This window comes from Panthera pardus, unplaced genomic scaffold, assembly GCF_024362965.1.
Source record: "Panthera pardus isolate Hobbes unplaced genomic scaffold, ASM2436296v1 HiC_scaffold_2, whole genome shotgun sequence".
NCBI classification, from domain to species: domain Eukaryota; kingdom Metazoa; phylum Chordata; class Mammalia; order Carnivora; family Felidae; genus Panthera; species Panthera pardus.
Window position 1 is genome coordinate 69227625 of NW_026526765.1, and position 19340 is coordinate 69246964.

A 19340-nucleotide genomic window follows, 5' to 3' on the forward strand; every position below is an offset into this window, starting at 1 on the left:
TACCAATTCCTAAATTCATTATCCAGCCTGGAGAAGAAAATTATCATGACTAACTTAGAGCAAGAGCAATTCATCTCCTGAAGCTCATGAGTATCTGATTATGAATAAAATCCGGGTTTTATTAGCAAGGAAGGCAGAGGGGCAATGGCTGGTTGTTAAGCAACTATAATATCTTCCCTAAGGAGGCCACATCCTTCAGAGAGATCAGGAATGCAGCTTGAAACGGCTATACCTTAATTTCTGGTAATAGGACCTTCCTGAAGGTTTTTGAGCAGGAAACTGACATGAACACATGAAGATGTAAGGAGCTGTTGAAAAATTGTAATTCTGAAAATTACAATTTTTATTTCACAACGTTTCCTGGAGGTAAACGTATCTTTATTTATTTATTGAACAAATATTTTCTGAGCCCCTGCTGTTCTGTGGATGCAGTGCTGAAGAAATGCTGGGGCTCTTGCCCTCAGGAGAGCTTATGATCCAGGGAGGAAGGCAAACTAAAATCTCAAGTTTGGCTCTATAAAGAAAAGAAGTAGTGTCATAACAATACTCAGTGAGGGTGTGCAGGCGGGACTGATAGAAGTTGGCCGGTCAAGGAAGATTCTTGAGAAGAGGATGCTTGAAGCAAACCAGAATAATAAGGTGCCTGCCAGGGGAAGATTTGAGAGCAACTTTGAAGCAGAAGGGACGAGTGCAAAAAGCCTCCAAGAGGAATAATCTTGGCATGTGAGACACCCATAAGACACCTAGACAACAGTTAGGAGGTGTGGTAGAAGATAAGGCTGAGTGGGGTCAGGAGAGGACTTCTTAAATCCCTCCCCCTTCCCAAAGTTGAGATGAAGTAGGATAGGGACCAAGCCAGGCAGGGCTTCTAGGCCATGGTGAAAGTTTATATGTTATTCCAAGTAGTAACAGGAAACACAATTTTCAACAGGGAAGAAGTTTTTCCAATTTTACTTTTTGGCTTCTGTGTGAAATAAAAGCGATGTAAGGGGCAGGACCGGAAGTAGACAGAGCTGTTATAAGGCAAAGGCAGAATCCATGCACATGGAGATGGCTTAGAATTGGGTGGCGGTGGGACAAGCGGACAGGTTTTACGGGGTGCTTCCTAGACATTGTAGGGTATAGGAGTTACGGTCAAGAGCTATTTAGAAATGTTCGATAAGAGCATAGAGAAATTACTTCCTGAGGAATGTTCTGGGCCAAGGCTTTAGTGTGTATGTGAATCCTCTGGGGATCTTTTTAAAGTGCAGATTGTGACTTAGCAGGTCTGGGGTGGGGCCTGAAATTCTGTATTCCTTTTCTTTCTTTTTTTTTTACTTTTAAAATGTTTACTTTTGAGAGAGAGAGAGAGGCAGAGCATGAGTGGGGAAGGGCCAGAGAGAGAGGGAGACACAGAATCTGAAGCAGAATATGTTATTCTCCAGCAGGCTCGAGTCTCCCAGCTGTCAGCACAGAGCCAGACTTGGGACTCAAACTCAAGAACTTTGAGATCATGACTTGAGCCGAAGCTGGACACTTAGCTGACTGAACCACCCAAGCGCCCCCTGAGATTCTGCATTTCTAACAGAAACTTCTAACGGAAGTTTCCAGGTGATGCCACTGCTTCTAGTCTGAGAAGGACACTAGCAGCTGGATTCTAGCACAATGTGACCTTAACTTATTTAGTTGTTTTTCCTATTGCTGTCTTCTACATACCGTGTTCACCACACCGGTGCTAAAAACAGTGGCTACATGTTGCTATTTACATTTAATTAAACTAAAATAAGATACTCAGTTTCTTAGTTGCACTACCACATTTCAAATATTCAAAAGCCACATGGGGCTAGTGGCTGTTATATTGGACAGAGCATTTATAAAGAACTTGCCATTATTAAAGAAAGTTTTATTGGATGGCGCTGCTCCAGACAGAAGAAACTATGTCTAGTTCTCTATGCTTGCTGTTACCATCTTTCCTCATTCTGGTCTTTTTATGGGGACACGCACATTGTCTCTGTTAAAATCAAACGCATCTTTTAAGAACTATCTCAAGTCTACTTCTTCTATGGAACCTTCCTAGAACTGAAATTAGGTGTGATGCTTCCTTTAAATCTGTATGTTTGGTTTTCTCTGCTGTGTATTTCTACTGTATTTTGTCTGCCTAGTATTTCAAGTATCTCACTCTTTTCTCTGGTTGTAGAATCCCATCTTCTCTGGGTGTGTGGCAGTGGGGTGGAGCAGGTTGGCAGCCAGAGCGGGTGTCTATTTCTCACCCATGTGATTCCATGTGATTCCTTTGACCCTAATTCTGCCCTCACCACAGTCATTAGCATATGAGCCAAATGACAGCAAATGACATCAATGCCAGGACATTTGCTGGAAAATTAGATAAAGGTGCTCTCTTTACAGTGGGGCCACTCAGCTGCATCTTTGCGTCAGCTGCCAGCCATTTTTGCCCCCAAATGTGCAGCCCTTGCCCCAAAAGGAGAATGACTGAGAGAAAAGCAAAACCAGGAGATAAAGACAGATCCTGGGTGACGTCATCTCATACTTAGCTATGACTGTATTTGGAATGCTCTCCATCTACTCTGGACCATCAGTTACTGGGGACAATAAATTTTGTTTTTGCTTAAGCTGGTCTACACTGAGGGGAGTCTTGTCTGTTACAACCTCTCTTCAGGCATCTGTGCTCCGCTTTGACACACAGCAGCAACATGGGCCTTGCTCACCCTCCTCCACAACCCTTCGAGCTACCCCTCAACCACTCAGTGATAAGTTCCCTAAGAACTTAATAAGTTCCCTAAGGTGTGTGAGCATAGACCTACCTAAATTAAGATTTTCTCTACCACTTTTAATATTCAAATTATTTTGACATGTTGATAATCAAATATTATGGAGCCAAAGAATCTTCATTATCTGCTGATGAAATTTTATTGATATTAATATTTCTTTAAGTTTTTACAGTTTGGCACATACATATTACAAATTGATTAACCTCTTTACTAACGTCACCCAAAACAAGTCCAAATCCCCCAGTTAGCATGTATCATGTGCCTGGCTGACCATACGAACTTCCCGTATATTTATCCTTCACCTTCTCCCACCTCCTGGCTTTGAAGGGACTCCCTGAAAGCTACTACACTGGGTGCTGATTGGGGCCAGCAAGCTGGCAGACTGCCTCCAGATGTCACTCTTGCAACCCACTTTACCTTCCGGATCAGCTCACAAGGAACTTCTTAGCTTATGTGTTGTCTTACTCTCCTCATTTTTATCTTGCAACATATGGAATCTGACCAGCACCTGCCCCTCCAATTGGCTCAGAAAGCTCCACAGGTACCATGTTGTTGAGAAGTTTCCTAGACTCCACACTCAGAGGTGACCCCTGACCCAGACTTGAAACTCACTACCACCCCTCTCTGCCACTTGCTCTCTAAAACTATCTTTTCTAACTGGAATTGGGCTGAAGATAGAGTGATTCGTTCTTAAAGAAACAAAGAACAGATAGATCCTCACTGCTCCATCCTTCCCCTCAAAATGTATTCATACAGGTTGCTTACAAAATAAGACTGAAGAACCACTCTAGAGGACCATGTACATGGTAAGATTTATCTTTTATTAGAGATCTTATATTACATATTCCCAAAAAGATATAAAATCTTCCAAGAGAAAAATATCAAAACCTATTTGATTCCAAGGTAAGCAACATAATCAAAATGAAAGCAGAGACTTTCTTCCAGACAAAGGAATGTAAAAACATTTCGGCACAAGTACAACAAAGACATGGGCAGGTAATTACAACGATTCACCACACGTTTTATAGCATTTTATTTTAATCAGTATTTGAAGAAAACAAGGATGTGGAGTTCTCAAACATGGCAGGTATAAGCTCAAGTTAAAATTAAAAAAAAAAAAAAAGCTCATAGAAAGGAATGAACTACTTGACCAACGGAACACTGTGATAACCAATGTAATAAAACTGAAGCAAACAAATATGCCACTGAGATCACAACTGAAGTGTGTGGTTTTTAGTGGGTGCTGGAGACACTGAATTATTTAATCAGTTCTTGACCACAACCCAAAGCAAAAGCATCCTCTGTTCATATCCCTGATGATTTATTCTAAAAATAAAAAGCAGAACCTTGCTGGTTTAAAGAGAATTTCTGCTTTACCTGTGAACGGCTGGTGGTAACACACACTGAAGGCCTGCCTGATGTGGGAGAGACCCATCTTACCCAACCAGGGGTGGCAAAACCACAGTTATTGCATCAAGATTTTTTATGTCAACTGATCAGAATTTCCAGAACGATTAAGCACACCCACTTAACCACAGAACACAGTGAACTCCCAAAGAAGGTTGTACATTTAAGATGCAACGCAAACACTGATCTTGTTCCTGGGATTTGCTTCCAGCAATCCTAACATTGGCAGATGTCCACAAAAAGGAAGTGGTGTTTTTGTTTTCTTTTAGTTGTTTATCCCCCAAAGTGAGGAAGGAAACATACAGTACACGTTTATTGCATGAAATTACTCCCTTGTAATATCTTTATCAACACTAGTATTGTTTCCTTAGTTATTAAAGGCGAAAAAAGTTTATGAATTTCACATAACTTAACAATAATCTTAGGAGCTGCATCTTGGTTAAAAAAAAAAAAAAATCCAGATGATAATCAGACTACCCGGCGAAACAGAAAGTAGGTTTTAACTTCTCTATAATGACGTTGGGATGGCAGGAGGTGAAAGGAAGTTTAAAGTCAGATAATTATTAGGTAACACAAAGAGAGTTTTCAAAAGTGTATATACTCAAAGAATCCTTTCTATCTTAAAATCAAATACGCTAAATGTTGCTAGTGTGGCTTTTATTTTAATGTCACGTTAGCAATGATCCCAAAATAAATTTTATCAAAAGTATTGTAATGGCACATGGGCTTGGAACTTCACTTTGAGGTTAGCATGTACACAAATTTGGAATTCACTGAACAAACATGTTCTTTAATAAGATAAATCATGATGAGCTACATATAAATGGGTTTCAAAACAGGGTCCCTTTTAAAGCATTCTCTCTTCCATAGGGTTACCTCCTGTGAAATGGAAACCACATATGGATTTTGCAGGTTACAAAATCCTTGCTTTGAGCTGCAGTCTTCTTGGCAGCAGCATATTTTAATAAACAGTATTTTTCTTGTTTTCTGACATCTCAGTACATTCAAATAGTCAAGATGTTTAGAATAACATCACCACAAATTTAATGAAACAGATCAGAATGTGGCCAGCATCGTCAGTCAGGCAAAAATGATACACTTTATGTGTCATAGAAAGTACCCACCTTCTCCCCCGCCCCCTCCACCTTCCCCCCTTCCCCTAACAGGAATATGGACACCAAAGGATTTAACAAGACTTATAAAAAAATAAGGCACATTTATTTTGATATGGTTATTTTTAAAATAGAAAACCCCTCTCAGAACATCTGTATTCAAATGAGCTGTGTAAAAAGACACCTTGTGGTACCTAAAATAGGTTATGGTACCTATGGAATTGCTTCTTCTATTTTAGTGACAATGGAATAAATTGCACCTATCCCACATTGTCAAGTAATGAAAATATGCCTCTTTTCTACTACTGAATGATTCAAAATCTGGTATTTCTGGAAATACTTACAAAGGGTGAGAAGGGAGGGGTTAAGTGGTACATTAGAAAAAGGTATGAAGATCAACTCTGTATACGTATCATAAGGGTTGATGGATTGCACTTTGCCACATATTTCAATACACGAAAATTTTCTAATGTGTATGAATGATTGCAACCGTTTTGGCCATTAGCTATTACTCACCAGTTTTTTGTTCCATTTTGGTGAAAATGGGCATTGTTGTAAAACTAATGAAGGATCGGCAACATGAATACTTATAGCAACCTCTTCACAACCCCCAACACAGATATAATTAGTTAGCATTTAACCTGAGATACAATCTGTTGAGAGGCTGTTTTAGACATATCTTCATTTGTTGTTGCATCAATTCATACTGGATGGTGGTGGTTCATGGATGGAACTTTAAAAAAAAAAAACATTGGCTATAGCATGGCTTTCTTTTTTTTCTTTCTGTACTGGTAAAAAAAAATAGTAATAATCACAGAATTCATGTTCTCACAGTAGCCAGAAGCTAAAATAATGTGCTTCCTTATTGCACGTCAAACCAAGAAGTGTATAAAAGACAATGCTTCCCAATCCAAATTTGAAAGCCAGGTTCATCTCAACTGGATTCGGAATGTGCTGATTTCCATGGGACTCAAACTGATCTCACTTATATTTCGGGCATCTGGAGGTGAATGCATCAAGGATAACGAGGAAGGTATAAGACTTGAGACCGTGAACATGTTAAAAAGCTTCTGTACCAAAATCTAGAAAGTAAACGATAAAAAAAAGTTGCACAGTTAGGTCTACTTTGAAGAAAGATTAGTAGCTCATCTATATATTCAGTGGAAAACAGTATGAGAGTGAAATTGCATTTAAAGATTCCTTTTAATGATTAAAAGGGGAAGGGGAAGGAGATTCAATACTCCTGTGCATGTTTGGACACACAGACCATCCCAGAAGCGAGGAGAGGGCAGTTCGTTCTCCAGTCCTCTTCTGTATTTCTTGAGAATTTATCATGTGCAGGGAGCACTTTTTCAATAAAAGAAAAAAAAAAAACATCTATGGGCCAGCAAGCTTTAAAAACATCTGTATCCTCTTTTACTCAACACTTAACACCTAACAGTGTAGTTCTTCCTGTTCCAAAAGAGCTGAGAGAAAGGACACAGGCCCACTACAAGGGACGTGCATCAGGTCAGCAAGTCCCATTTTCAGGGTGGGAAGACTACTGGGAAAGTGCTACCCTCACCCCAAGCAGGTTATCCTAATAGGTATCTCCGGATGGTAAATCCCCTTAAGACTTGATGTCTTAATGTGTAAATACAAATGCTCACACCAAATATACTTATGTCATCAGTAATAAGGTAAAGTATAAACATAATGAAAAAAAAAAAAATCAGTGCTTTCTTCACACCAACTCCATATAAGGCATGGTACAAGAAATGGAGAAGCTTATCTGCTTAAGTGGATTTTAACCCCCTACCATATTTTCTTTTCTTTTCAGATCCTACGCACATCCTAATTTGTAGGGTTGAAACTGAATCACTTGAGTCTGATCTGCAGGGTATCTGTGAGGTTTCGGGGAAGAGCTGGGTGAGCTGAGCTGCCCCCTGGGGCAGACCTGCCTGTGTGCTAGGACCTGTTCAAATGTCTTCTTTGAGCACAGCCTGATCAGAGCCAGAGGCAGAACTCTGGAGGTTCATTTCCTTCCAAGGAGGCTTGATGGAACTATCAGCAACAACAGCTTTTAAAAAAAAAACCTAAAAAATGAGCAGCCAGCAAGTCAGCCTGGGGACCTGTTCGGCCTGCCCAGTACAGACCCACATGCAAATCTGGCTTAATCAGGAGATCTAGACCTGCATTTTCCCCTGGGGAAACTACTGACTGGAGCTAAGTAAGGCTGCTTCAGGGCAGTGGTTAAACTACCCGAATGGCCACAATGTCACTGCTTTCTGCTGCTTCCCTACTGATACTCCATCCTGCTTCAGTTATTATAAAACGTGCCTTGGCCCCTCTAAGACTTCACTGAAATAGATCCTACATGAGTATGTCTGAGAGAAGAGGAAATATGGTGGGGAGGGGGGTGCGCTGCAGGGAAGAAGATGCTTTGCTGGTTAGCGACGGAAGGCTTAAGAATGGATTAGAGTGTCATCTCCAAACATAAATGTGTTCCAGCCATGCATGTTGATGTTGACAAGGAGAAGAGACTGAAGGTTGGGAAAGTGCTTTCTTAAGATAGAAAGACTTGAGTTAATTATAGCAGCTGAGGGGAACGAGTCAGTGAAGAGGCGAGGTACATCTCACTGTCAAGGATTTCAAAGTGCACTAACTCAACAAGCAAAAGTAACTTTTTAGCTCACCTTTCCCTGGGTGGTGGAACAAAGCAGCCCTGTGTCTCTGCTAGAGAAGCGGCAGTCAAACCCCTTCCTGTGGAGGATCAAGGCTGCTTCATCAGAATGCTTGCCGTCCACCTGCAAATGAGGAGAGGGCCAACATGCCCCAGTGACATTGAGGCAAATACTGACACCACTGTATACTCCACTGGCTTGAAGTCAGCGCCCCCAAACCACAAAAGCTTGATTTAGTGGGTAAGCTATGGAAATTCGTTTCCCTTCAGGTCCCATGTTCACTGTGCCTTTCCACCTGCTACACCCCCTCTACCTTCCCCACGAGGAGTCAAGAGACATTACGTTTTAAGTCTTCTTGTTAAGTCACCTCACGTTTTGGTTTCCTCCATAGTTCCTGAGGACTTGGGTATCCCTTTCGTCCACATGTTACTGTTTCATAAAAGTTTCTTCAAATAAAGCATTTAATTTTTATTTACTTAGTTTTAACATACACATTGGTTGAATCATGTGTACCTGAATTTAGTCCTTATCTGGCCACTGAATGATGTATCATCCACCTCAGAACTGAAACACACTTTTTTATTGAATGCTAATTTTTGCTAATTGCATTAACATTTTTAATCTTTAATGCATTGGTTCATTATTTTTATATAAAAGACATTTAAATTGAATTAGTTATGCTTATCACTTGCTAGGCCAACCACATTTATTAGCTTGATGTATCATTTAAATTCACATTACAGAAGCTATTCTTCTTCTGCAGGCCAAGAGAAAAATAGTAAACATGACAAGTCAGCTACAGGGATCAAGATACACTTTCTTGCAATAAAATGTCTTGCATCCATTTAAGTAAGGATGCCACGAGTGCTCTATTTTAAGTTATGATTTTCTTAATACATTTTACATTTCCTAAAGGGAGAAGATGCTTGTATAATAAGCAAAATAAATTAAAAAATCCTTGGAAGAATTAAGAAGTGTTCGGCTACTCAAAGGAGTGGAGTATGTTGAGTACCGACCCCATGATGAAAATGATCCCCTTTTCAAGTCTGTGGCCACAGATATGAATATGCCCATGTTCTTAATCATCCTCACTAGGGGATACAATTTTTAACTGTGCCATAGAGACATCTTTTCTGAAGAGCTGCCAGCGTTCTCACCACTGATTTGACTTTAATGTGCCTGAACAATTTAAAGCTGTCCTCACCTCAGATTCTTGGCTGGAATAACCAATTTTATGACATTTCACACTGTTATTTTGCAGTGGTACTGCTAAGATTTTGTTTGAAGGGAGACAAAAAAGTCATTTAAGGAATTCTGAGTCATCACGGGACGAACATGATAATCATAGCAAGTTTAAATCATATGATAAAGATTCCTAATACAATTTCAAAAAATTTCAGTTCCAAAATAGCAGGAAAACAGCACAGTCAGAAAATACTTCATTTAGCATATACATAAGGTCTCCAGAAGAATAACAAAGAGAATTCTCTCCTCTGCCAATTGTACAGCCTTGGAATATTACTTACCACCTAAGCATCAGTTTCCTTATCTGTAAAATGGAGCTAATACAGGACTACCTTCTTCATTGACTCATGGTACATATTAAGCCACTGAAAATACTACGTATGGTGGCTTAGCTTTTAAGACAGAATGTGTTGGTGCAGAAGCTGTAGAAAGTGGGTCAGAACCTGGGGTGGGAGTCAGACAGCTCGAGATCTAGATCCTAGCTCTGCAATTTACTAGCTGCTTTTAGCAAAACCCCGTTTTCTTTTACCATAAAATGGAGATGAAATGAAATTCAGCTGTTTAACAGGGACTCAGCTCAGTGTCTGTAGCATAGGAAGCCCTCAGTACATTTTAGCTATTATTATTTCTATCAATACAATCAAATAATTATTGGTGATTATTTTAATAATAGCTACAAATTAAACGATACTCTCATTTAACTTCTTATTCATAAATTTTCTTTACTGACATCATAACTCTGTAGCTTAGGAATCAGAGACCGTCCAAATTATACATAAAACAATTATGCATCAAAATCATAACGAAGTCCCAATTCAGACCCACTGATTAGATGGTTTATTGATGAGACTCTTTTTTTAAAATGTTTATTTTTGAGAGCGGACAGGCAGACAGAGAAGGAGGCAGAGAAAATCCCAAGCAGGCTCCACGCTGTCAGTGCAGAGCCCAGCGTGGGGCCTGAACTCATTAAACCTGAGATCATGACCTGAGCCGAAATCGAGTCGGGGTGCTCAACCAACTGAGCCACCCAGGCTCCCCTGATGAGACTGTTTTAAAAGCACCTTATCACTGGGGTGCCTGGGTGGCTCAGTCGGTTCAGAGTCCAACTCTTAATTGTGGCTCAGGTCACGATCCCAGAGTCGTGGAATCAAGTCCTGTTTTGGGCTCTGCACTGAGTGTAGAGCCTGCTTAATACTCTATCTCTCTTCCTGTGCCCCTCTCTCCCATTTGCACACTCTCTAAAATAAAAATAAAAATAAAATGAAATAAAATAAAATAAAATAATAAAATGAAATAAATGCACATATCACTATAACCTAAAGCTAACCTAAAGCTTTGGCCATTTTAATTCACTAGATCATCCATACAAAACCATCTGACAGCAGGTTTTGCTAAAATTCCTGCAACACATTTGCCCTCGAAATAATGAATGTGTGTATAAGGCCTTTAGCAGACTGGAAGTGGCAAATAATAATAATAATAAGGAAGGGAAACATCATCTTTGGAATTTTACCATTAATTTTACAAGAGATTTAAACAATACAAAAGTAGAGATTAAAGTAATGAAAAGTAATTTTCATTGATGGGAAAAAAAGTTACGCTTTCTCTCAAAACTAAAACTGCACCACTTTTGTTTAAGGGCTAGCATACCAACTAAAATAGCAATCATCTTGTCCAAGTTTTTAAAAATTAAATATTCATGAAAGTATCAGTTTTCAAGCAAAAATACCTGAAGCAAAGCAGCAGTTTTTCAGTTTCAAAGTCTGTCTCATCATTTTATTTCCAAGAAAACTGTTTTTCAAAGTAGGGAAACTGTGAATTTAACTTGAATATGCATGCAAGAAAACAGATACCTTCACAAAAAAAGATACTGTACGCTCAAGGGGAGTAAACAGACTCAAAATACCTGCTTTTATATTCATTAATATATTGGGACTACCTGGATCTCAGGAAAAAAAGGGATGGGGGTTAAGTGAAGGAAATTTACAAATTTTCAAATTGTGCCAAGAGCTTCAAATTAAGTGTCTTTGTAAAACAGCTCAGATCACGGTTGAGGCTGACTCCCTTCAGGAAGGCTTGGGCGTTCTGCAGTCACTTGGAAAATCCACTGCAGAACTCACTTCAGGGGATAAACTGACCTGTGGCTCTGGTCTAAGCAGGGCCTGTGAGGTTTCTCAGGCCACCGGGGGGAGTGGAGAGAAGATGATCTGGCTTGCAGAACAAAGCCATCGAGGTTAGAAAAAGCTCAATCAGAGGCAAGGTTTGCTTTGGTCCCATCCAAGAACCAGTCATGTGTCTAGGAATACATCATTGAACCTCCAAGAACTTAGAAAACTTGCTGAGACTCGTGAAGCACCCCTTTGGGGATCAGGCGCAACCACAGTGACCTTAACAGTAATTGTCACTAACACTTTTTTTTTTTTTTAAGTTTATTTGTTTACTTTGAAAGAGTAAGAGACCGTGCAGGTGGGGAGGGGCAGAGAGAGGGAGCGAGAATCCCAACCAAGCTCCGCACTGTCAGCACAGAACCTGATGTGGGGCCTGAACCCATGAAACTATGAAATCATGACCTGAGCCACAAACCAAGAGTTGGATGCTTAACCGACGGAGCCACCCAGGCACCCCTGCAGCTAACACTTTTTGAGCACTTGTTGTGAGCATGACCCTGTAGAGAATACTCTTCATGGATAAACTCATCTCATCTCACAAAAGCCTCTGGAATAGTTGAGGTGGTATACAAGTTTGTGTTACTACATTTAAATGCACAGGAATATCCCTATCACAAAGCATCTCCTCTTATACTCCAATAGCAATGATCACTAATTGACCCAACACACGTCCTTCAGGAGGCTTCCCACAAATGACTGGTAGATCCTTCTAAGCATGTCCCATAATTATGGGGTAGTCACTGAAAAACAGGCAGTGTTCCTCAACATTTTAAGCACTACTGCTCCCCTTCTGTTCTCAAGTAAGAGGCAGTCTAAGTGTCTGGGTGAGGATCCAGAGTCACACATGCTGGGATGTATCTACCAGCATATCATTTACTGGCTGTGTGACCTGGGTAAGTTACCTACCATCTTCAGGTCAGCTAGTTTCCTCTTCTGTAACAGGGGCGCAATATTGCCTACCTTCATAGAACTGTTGGGAGAGCTGAATATAAAGAAAATACTCGGCCCAACGCCTGGCACATAGACAATTTCAGGTGTGTTATTAATAACTGCTCAGCTTTTTCAAAAAATACATGAGGAATACAAGTTAAAGTGAGATCAAGATTTACTTTGGGAATGAACTTCAGCCTCCAATTTATATATTAAAAAAAAACCATTGGGGTGCCTGGGAGGTGGCTCAGTCAGTTAAGCGGCCAAGTTCGGCTCAGGTCATGATCTTACCGTTCGAGCCCCATGTCAGGCTCTGTGCTGACAGCTCAGAGCCTTGACCCTGCTTCCGATTCTGTGTCTCCCTGTCTCTGTCCGCCCCTCCCCTGCTCATGCTCTGCCTCTCCCTCTATCTCAAAATAAATACACATTAAGAAAAAAAAGGGCCAACATTTTAATTTCACTTTTAGTAACAATTACAACTGCTCATGACTGAACTATCACCATTGAGAAACTTCATTTGTCAAGCACTCAGTGCTTACTACATGCCAGATACTATTCTAAACGCTTCACAACCATTAACTCATTTAATCCTTAGAACATCTCTAAGGGTGGGTACCGTTATCGTTGCCATGTTGCTAATGAGGCAAGTGGGAGAATAATGTGACTTGCGCTAAGTCACTTGGCCAGTAATAGAGGGGATACACTCCAAAAAGGTGGTTTGATTCCAAAGTGCGTTTAACAGCTTCTTTCTCTTTCTTGCCTTTGCTCTAGCTATGGATTGGTGCCCACAGCTAGCTAGGAGGGAAAAGAGGAAGACTACTTTTGATGTAATATAAGAAAAGCCTAAAACCTGAAGGGGCTCACTCTTTGATTTGAAGTTAGAAAAAGGGAGTACTGGGGTGCTTGGGTGCCTAAGTCAATTGAGCATCTGACTTCGGCTCAGGTCATGATCTCATGGTTCATGGGAGATCAGGTCATGATCTCATGGTTCAGCCCTCCATTGGGCTCACTGCTGTCAGCCTGTCAGCACAGAGCCCACTTCAGATCCTCTGTCCCTCTCTGTCCCCTCTGTCCCTCTGTCTCTCTGCCCCTCCCCTGCTGTCTCTCTCTCCAAAAAATAAATAAAAACAGTAAGAAAATATTATTAACAGAAAAAAAAGGAGTATTTATTCAATGGTTCCAGTAGCACTAAAACCATGATTTATCAAAAGAGGTATCAGTTCAGTAAGTAAGGATTAGAAACTGTCGTTTCTATCCATCCACAGCCTGCCTACCCATCACCCATCCACTCTTCCCATTATAAACAGGATTTAAGGCCATTCTGAAAACGATACATGCACATGGCACATGGCAGTCCCTCATAAGAAAAGGATGTTCTTTGATGTTCCTTTATCAAAATGGATGAGAGCTCAAAATATAGAGCTGTGCTCTTCCTGTCTCACACCAAAAGAAACTTGATTTGCTCATTAATGATGTGAGGTTCACAGATCAGTAAACTTCTGGAAACTGTAATAAACATTATGTATGTACCTTTTTTTTTTTTTTTTTGTGGAAGAGAGAAAGCCATAACTTTGACTAAATTCTCCAAAATAAATGTGTCCCCACCCTCCACAAAGAATGTCTAAAATAAATAGAGATTAAGGCATGGCTGAACACCTGGTGGGAAAATTTCTCCAACCTGCCCAGATTCCTCCAAAATGCCTACCAACACCCATCTTTCAGTGTATTCTGGCAACTGGAAAGGTTAGAAAATTGCACGCTGCATTTTCAGTGCTGAGACAGGAAATAACCAGTAGAAATTCATTTTCCAGGGCATTCATTAAAATGTCCAATAACAGTTATCCTTTTTTGATCAACAAGATAAGATGACAAAAAGAAAGAGGAAGGTGAATGACTGACTGTTCTTAGATATGTACAACAAAAGAAATTTTCTCCACAATTTTCACCTTTCCAGAAGTCAGGGAGATTAATAAAGTACTAATCAATTCTTGTAAGAAAGGCAAAGTGAAGTAAAAACCTTAAACTGCTTCTTATAAGAAAAGGGGGCAGTGTAAACAAGAGAAAAATCTTATTCAGTAAGTGGTGCTGATGTGTAAATGATTGTTGAACTATTTGCAAGAAACAGTTCAGCACAAACCAAACTAAAATGCCATAGAGAATAGAGTTAAATGTAATGTGGATATAAAGATAACATATCTATAAATGAATTAAATAAAAATATACCTGAACATAAAAGCAGTGGGGGAAAAAAAACCTGAACAACGTTATCTTTCGTTGTTCACCTAATTAAACAGCTTCATCAAGTTCCTTCTGGTCCCTAGAATGTCAGTATTCTAGGCTGAACCTATCACTCCAGCCTAAAGAACCCTGACCCCTGATCTGTCACCCTTCCCCTCCCCGGTCCCTGGTGAGAGTCTCCCAGCATCCTCTCTACCAAGACTCCCTTCTCTGTTAATCAATAGGCTTTCCTGACAGCATGGTTTTCCTGTTTGGTGCATTTCAGTGATGTTCCTGTTCCCCAGTTTTCAAGCCTTTAGAGAATCTTCTTTTTAATATCTCAAGCTTTTGATAGTACAAGAAAAGGAGGTTGATAAAGAGAAGGGAGCTGGACGATGAACCTACAGAATGAGAAGGCTAACAGTTACACTCCCAGACAACATTCTCAGACAGGAGTGCGCTGGGGTGTTCAGCATGCTGGGAGGCAGGGTTTTAATAGATGTTTGCTCCTATCTTCACAACTCCAAATATATGACACATAGTTTTTTCCAAAAGCATATATCAAGTATAAAAGCAAGATATACTTTTACAAAAACATACATTCATCTACCAATATAGACCAATTCCTGAAAAACCAGACTTTGAGGAACAGACTTGCTGACTCTTAAATAAAAGTCAAACACTACCCTCTGAGACCCTGTGCAGCACCCAGATTCAGAAAACCTGGATGTGGGTCCTAATTCTGATATTTACTGCTGGGTAATTTTATCTTAGTTATATAATTTCTTATTTATTTATTCTGAGAGAGAGAGCGAGCACGCATGCACAAGAGACAGAATCCATGCTCTATGCAGAGCCTGATGTGGAGCTCAATCCCACGAACTGTGAGATCATGATCTGAGCTGAAATCAAGGGTCGGATGCTTAACTGACTGAGCCACCCAGGCACCCCTCATCTCTAACTCTTACTTTCCCAATTTAGTAAATGGAGATAATAGCAAGGTCTAGACACATGAGGAGAGTTTTTAAAAATTAGTAATTCCTAAGTTCTCCACACCATACCTACAGAGTCAGAATATTAGAGATGGGGAAACCTGTAAAAATCTCTATTTGAAAATCTCCCTGGTACGATCTGTATACAATGACAATAACCACCTGGGTGGATTAGCACATCTCTAGACCCTACCTTGCCTCTCTCACCATTGCGTGAGCCCATAATCATTTTCTCAATGAGAAGTCAAGAAGACCAAGTGAGATGTAGAATTTAAGGAAACTTCAGACAGTGGCCTGGGGAATGGGCAAGTAGGGACATCCTCTATCACACTGCCAATGAGGAAGTTAGGCAGGCAAAAAGGTGTGACTCCATCACGTCAAGGTGGTTCTCAGACCCATTTCTCATGGAAATACTGTGAGGTGGTAGGTAGGAAAATGCTTACTTAGATACTAGACCTCTGGTCTTGCTTGGAACCCAATGGCTATGCTGACATTACTTCAATGGGAAAAATGCTGTGCTATCTCTAAAGGAACAATTCATTATCGTATGCTGGGAGTTGCCAGAACACAAAAACAGGAACACAATAGAAAATGTTGAGGTCTGGCTTCTGGATTTCTTCACTGAGTCATTTTTGTCTTCTTTTAGTGTAACCATGGAATTACACTTGATACATTTTAAGCACCAAGCATTCATTGAATCAGTATCTGCATGAGGCTTCTTTCAAAGATTATTTTCCTATTATTAGAGCTTAGGGGACAGACAGCAACTCTTTAAAGAAGTGATTTTGAATGGACAAATCAATCCCCTAGGATTACTAGTATGATTTTATGTCTGTCTATCTATCTATCTATCTATCTATCTATCTATCTATCTATCTATCTATCTATCTTGAGCATGAGCTGGGGAGGGACAGAGAGAAAGGGAGAGAAAGAATCCCAACCAGGCTCCACACCGTCAGCACAGAGCCTGACATGGGACTTGAACTCATGACCCATGAGATCAAGACCTGAGCTGAAATCAACAGTTGGATGCTTAACCGACTGAGCCACCCAGGCACCCCACAAGTAAGCTTTTAAACAACTGCTAGAAATCTGTGCTAAGAATCAAAGACCAACACAGGAACTGGCACCAAGTGATATGATAATGCAAAGCAGACCTAAATACTTAGTTCTGATCATGTGCCAGCATAGTAGTTATAGTTAAACATGAGCATTTCAGTGTTTATTCTTCCTGGTCAAATTGTTAAATTGCTTTCTATTCCCTCTGCTAAAACCCTACCTTGCACCTGAGCTGGGAAGTACGGTAAGCATCATCAGGATAATAATGTATGTTTATAAAACACTTCTGTTTTCAAAGGGCTTTCACAGCATTATTTTATGTTTCTCACAACAGACCTGAAGCAGGCATATCTCACATCGGTCTCATTTTATAAAGGGTAGCTGAGTCAGCACTCAGCCAGCAATCCAGGAAAGGTGGTGGTCCACCTGTCCACAGGTGAGAAGATCAAGGGAAGCTAGGTGGATATAGTGAGTGGAGGCCAGACCCTAGAAGGTCTGAATGCTCAAGGGTCTGAACCAAATGGGTAGCAATGGAATTTTTCATCTGGGAAGTGATGAGGTTTGTATGACAGGAAGATAGGCAATAAACAGGAAGAATGAAAGGAGCAGGTAACCATAAAAAAGAGGTGATCTGGAAAACAAGTGACGGCCCCTCATTGGAGAGGATTAAACCTTCCTCTTACTGACTGCAGTCAGCTGGAACCACTTCCAGGAAACAATCATGGAAAGGGTCATCTGGGAACAGGCTAAGGAACAGTGGTCACCATGTGCCCCAGAAGTCCTCAGGCTTAGGTTGCTCTACCATCCATACCTAGATGTGGCAACCTGAGGCTCAGGGGCTTTGTTAACCACCCCCCCCCCCCCCATTCTATCCATTCATTCCCTTTAGCACATGAACTGACAGGTAAACTCAGGAAGGCTACCATCTCTGGTGTGTCCTTTCCTTGACTTGAAAAGTAGACCCACAAGAGACTGTAGCAGAACACTAGAAAGAACACTCATTTAAGATTTGCTCAATCAGCAAATTGTTACTGAGCCCTTACTATGTGCAGGCACTATTTTAGGCAATAAGATGCAGCAAGGAATTAAAGAAAAGGTCAGCTCACGTGGAGCTTCTATTTTCACCACATCATCTGCCTTCAGGCCTTCATACTTTCTCTTAACTCTTCCGGGACCACTCTACCCCCAGAAATCTGCACGAGTCTCTTATTCTCTAACTTCCCGCACATTTTTACTCCATTATCATCTTTTCTGCAAGGTCCTCTGCCAACCACACTCTGCAAACTTGCATCATCATCTAGAATTGCCTTTCCCTTCTCTGTTTTCCTCCTTAACATGTATTACCGTCTAATACGTTATGTCTCTCTTAGTTTATCTTCTTTATTTTTCTGCTCCCACCAGAATCCACGCTCCAGAAAGGCAGGGGTTATTTTCTGTTTTGCTCATGATTGTATGCCTTTAGCTGTAACTGGCACATAGCAGGCCAGGCATGAAGTACATCCTGCAGGTTTGCTCTCACGATCAGACAAGCCTTTGACATACAGAGATATACACGCAGGCCTCTTGCATTCACTTGTATTCATTATTATAAGTCATATGTATATTCCTACATAATTAGGCGTAAGTACCTTATCTTGGTCATACAATTTAAAAAGCCCTAAGTGTCCAAATTTGCACGCATTTATCCTTACTTTACTTGGTTTGCTTTAGTTCTTTGTTCTTAAACTAAACGTTTTTCTCTTCTTATGTTGTCTTCAAACATGAACACTCTCTCCTTTTCATACTCTGGCCATATATTTCCTACGGAATCCCTGAACACTTACTATTTCCAACTAGGCATATGCCAGCTCACAATATCAAAACAGCTCTCCAAAAGATAAAGATGATGTCAAACGTCTAATTTTTTATTCATATGTAATCTCTGACTTTAAAAGTAGGCATACATGCCCATAAAAGCAGTCTGAATTAAAATTCCATATCTAGGGGCGCCTGGGTGGCTCAGTCAGTTAAGCGGCCGACTTCTGCTCAGGTCATGATCTCACGATCCGTGAGTTCGAGCCCCGCGTCGGTCTCTGTGCTGACAGCTCAGAGTCTGGAGCCTGTTTCAGATTCTGTGTCTCCCTCTCTCTGACCCTCCCCTGTTCATGCTCTGTCTCTCCCTGTCTCAAAAATAAATAAAATGTTAAAAAAAAAAAAGGTTTAAAAAAAAAATAAAATTCCATATCTAATAAAACCTTCCCCGGTTCTTCCTCTAGTGTGTCTTTAGATGTCTCTAAGTAGTTGGGTTTCTCAATGCAAGGTCTGAGTTGCAGTGATTTTAAGGAGAAAGATCTGAATGTACAAGGCCTCTGATACAAAAATAATTAAATGTTACGCTTCTTATTTCTCTAACTCCTCAGAACAGTGCCCAACAAGGAGAAACAAATGGAAAATACCAGTAGAGCTGATCTTAAGGCCTAGTTCTCCCACCCACAAATAAGTGACTTCAGGTCAGCTTTTGTTCTCTTATCTAGAAAAAGACAGTATTCCCTGACCTTCTTATCACACAGAACTTTTCTGGGAATAATGTAAATTAGTAGTTGAAGATGCTCTAAACTATAGATCAAGTGTCAAATGAAAGGTGTAATGATTTTGCCTAAAGGTAAAGGCCTCTTAATGGTTCCCTGAAGCACAGTAAAAACTCACAGTACAGCTGATCCTTGAGTGCAGGGGTTGGGGACACAGATACCCCACAGGGTCAAAAATTCGCATGATTTTTGACTCCCTCAAAATGTAACTA

The 19340-nt window shown here is 40.4% G+C and overlaps 1 protein-coding gene across 1 annotated transcript in view; it reads right to left on the minus strand.

Annotated features, from left to right (window-relative positions):
• Positions 1-3568: 3568 nt before the first annotated feature.
• Positions 3569-19340, minus strand: part of MAN2A1 (mannosidase alpha class 2A member 1) — a 165861-nt gene continuing 150089 nt past the window's right edge. Inside the window, exons 21-22 of the mRNA XM_019450524.2 lie at positions 7963-8073; positions 3569-6369 (exon numbers count right to left, since the gene is read on the minus strand). Of these exons, the coding sequence (XP_019306069.2) occupies positions 6217-6369; positions 7963-8073 (264 nt within the window). The 3' untranslated portion in view covers positions 3569-6216. The remainder of the gene's footprint in view (positions 6370-7962; positions 8074-19340) is intronic.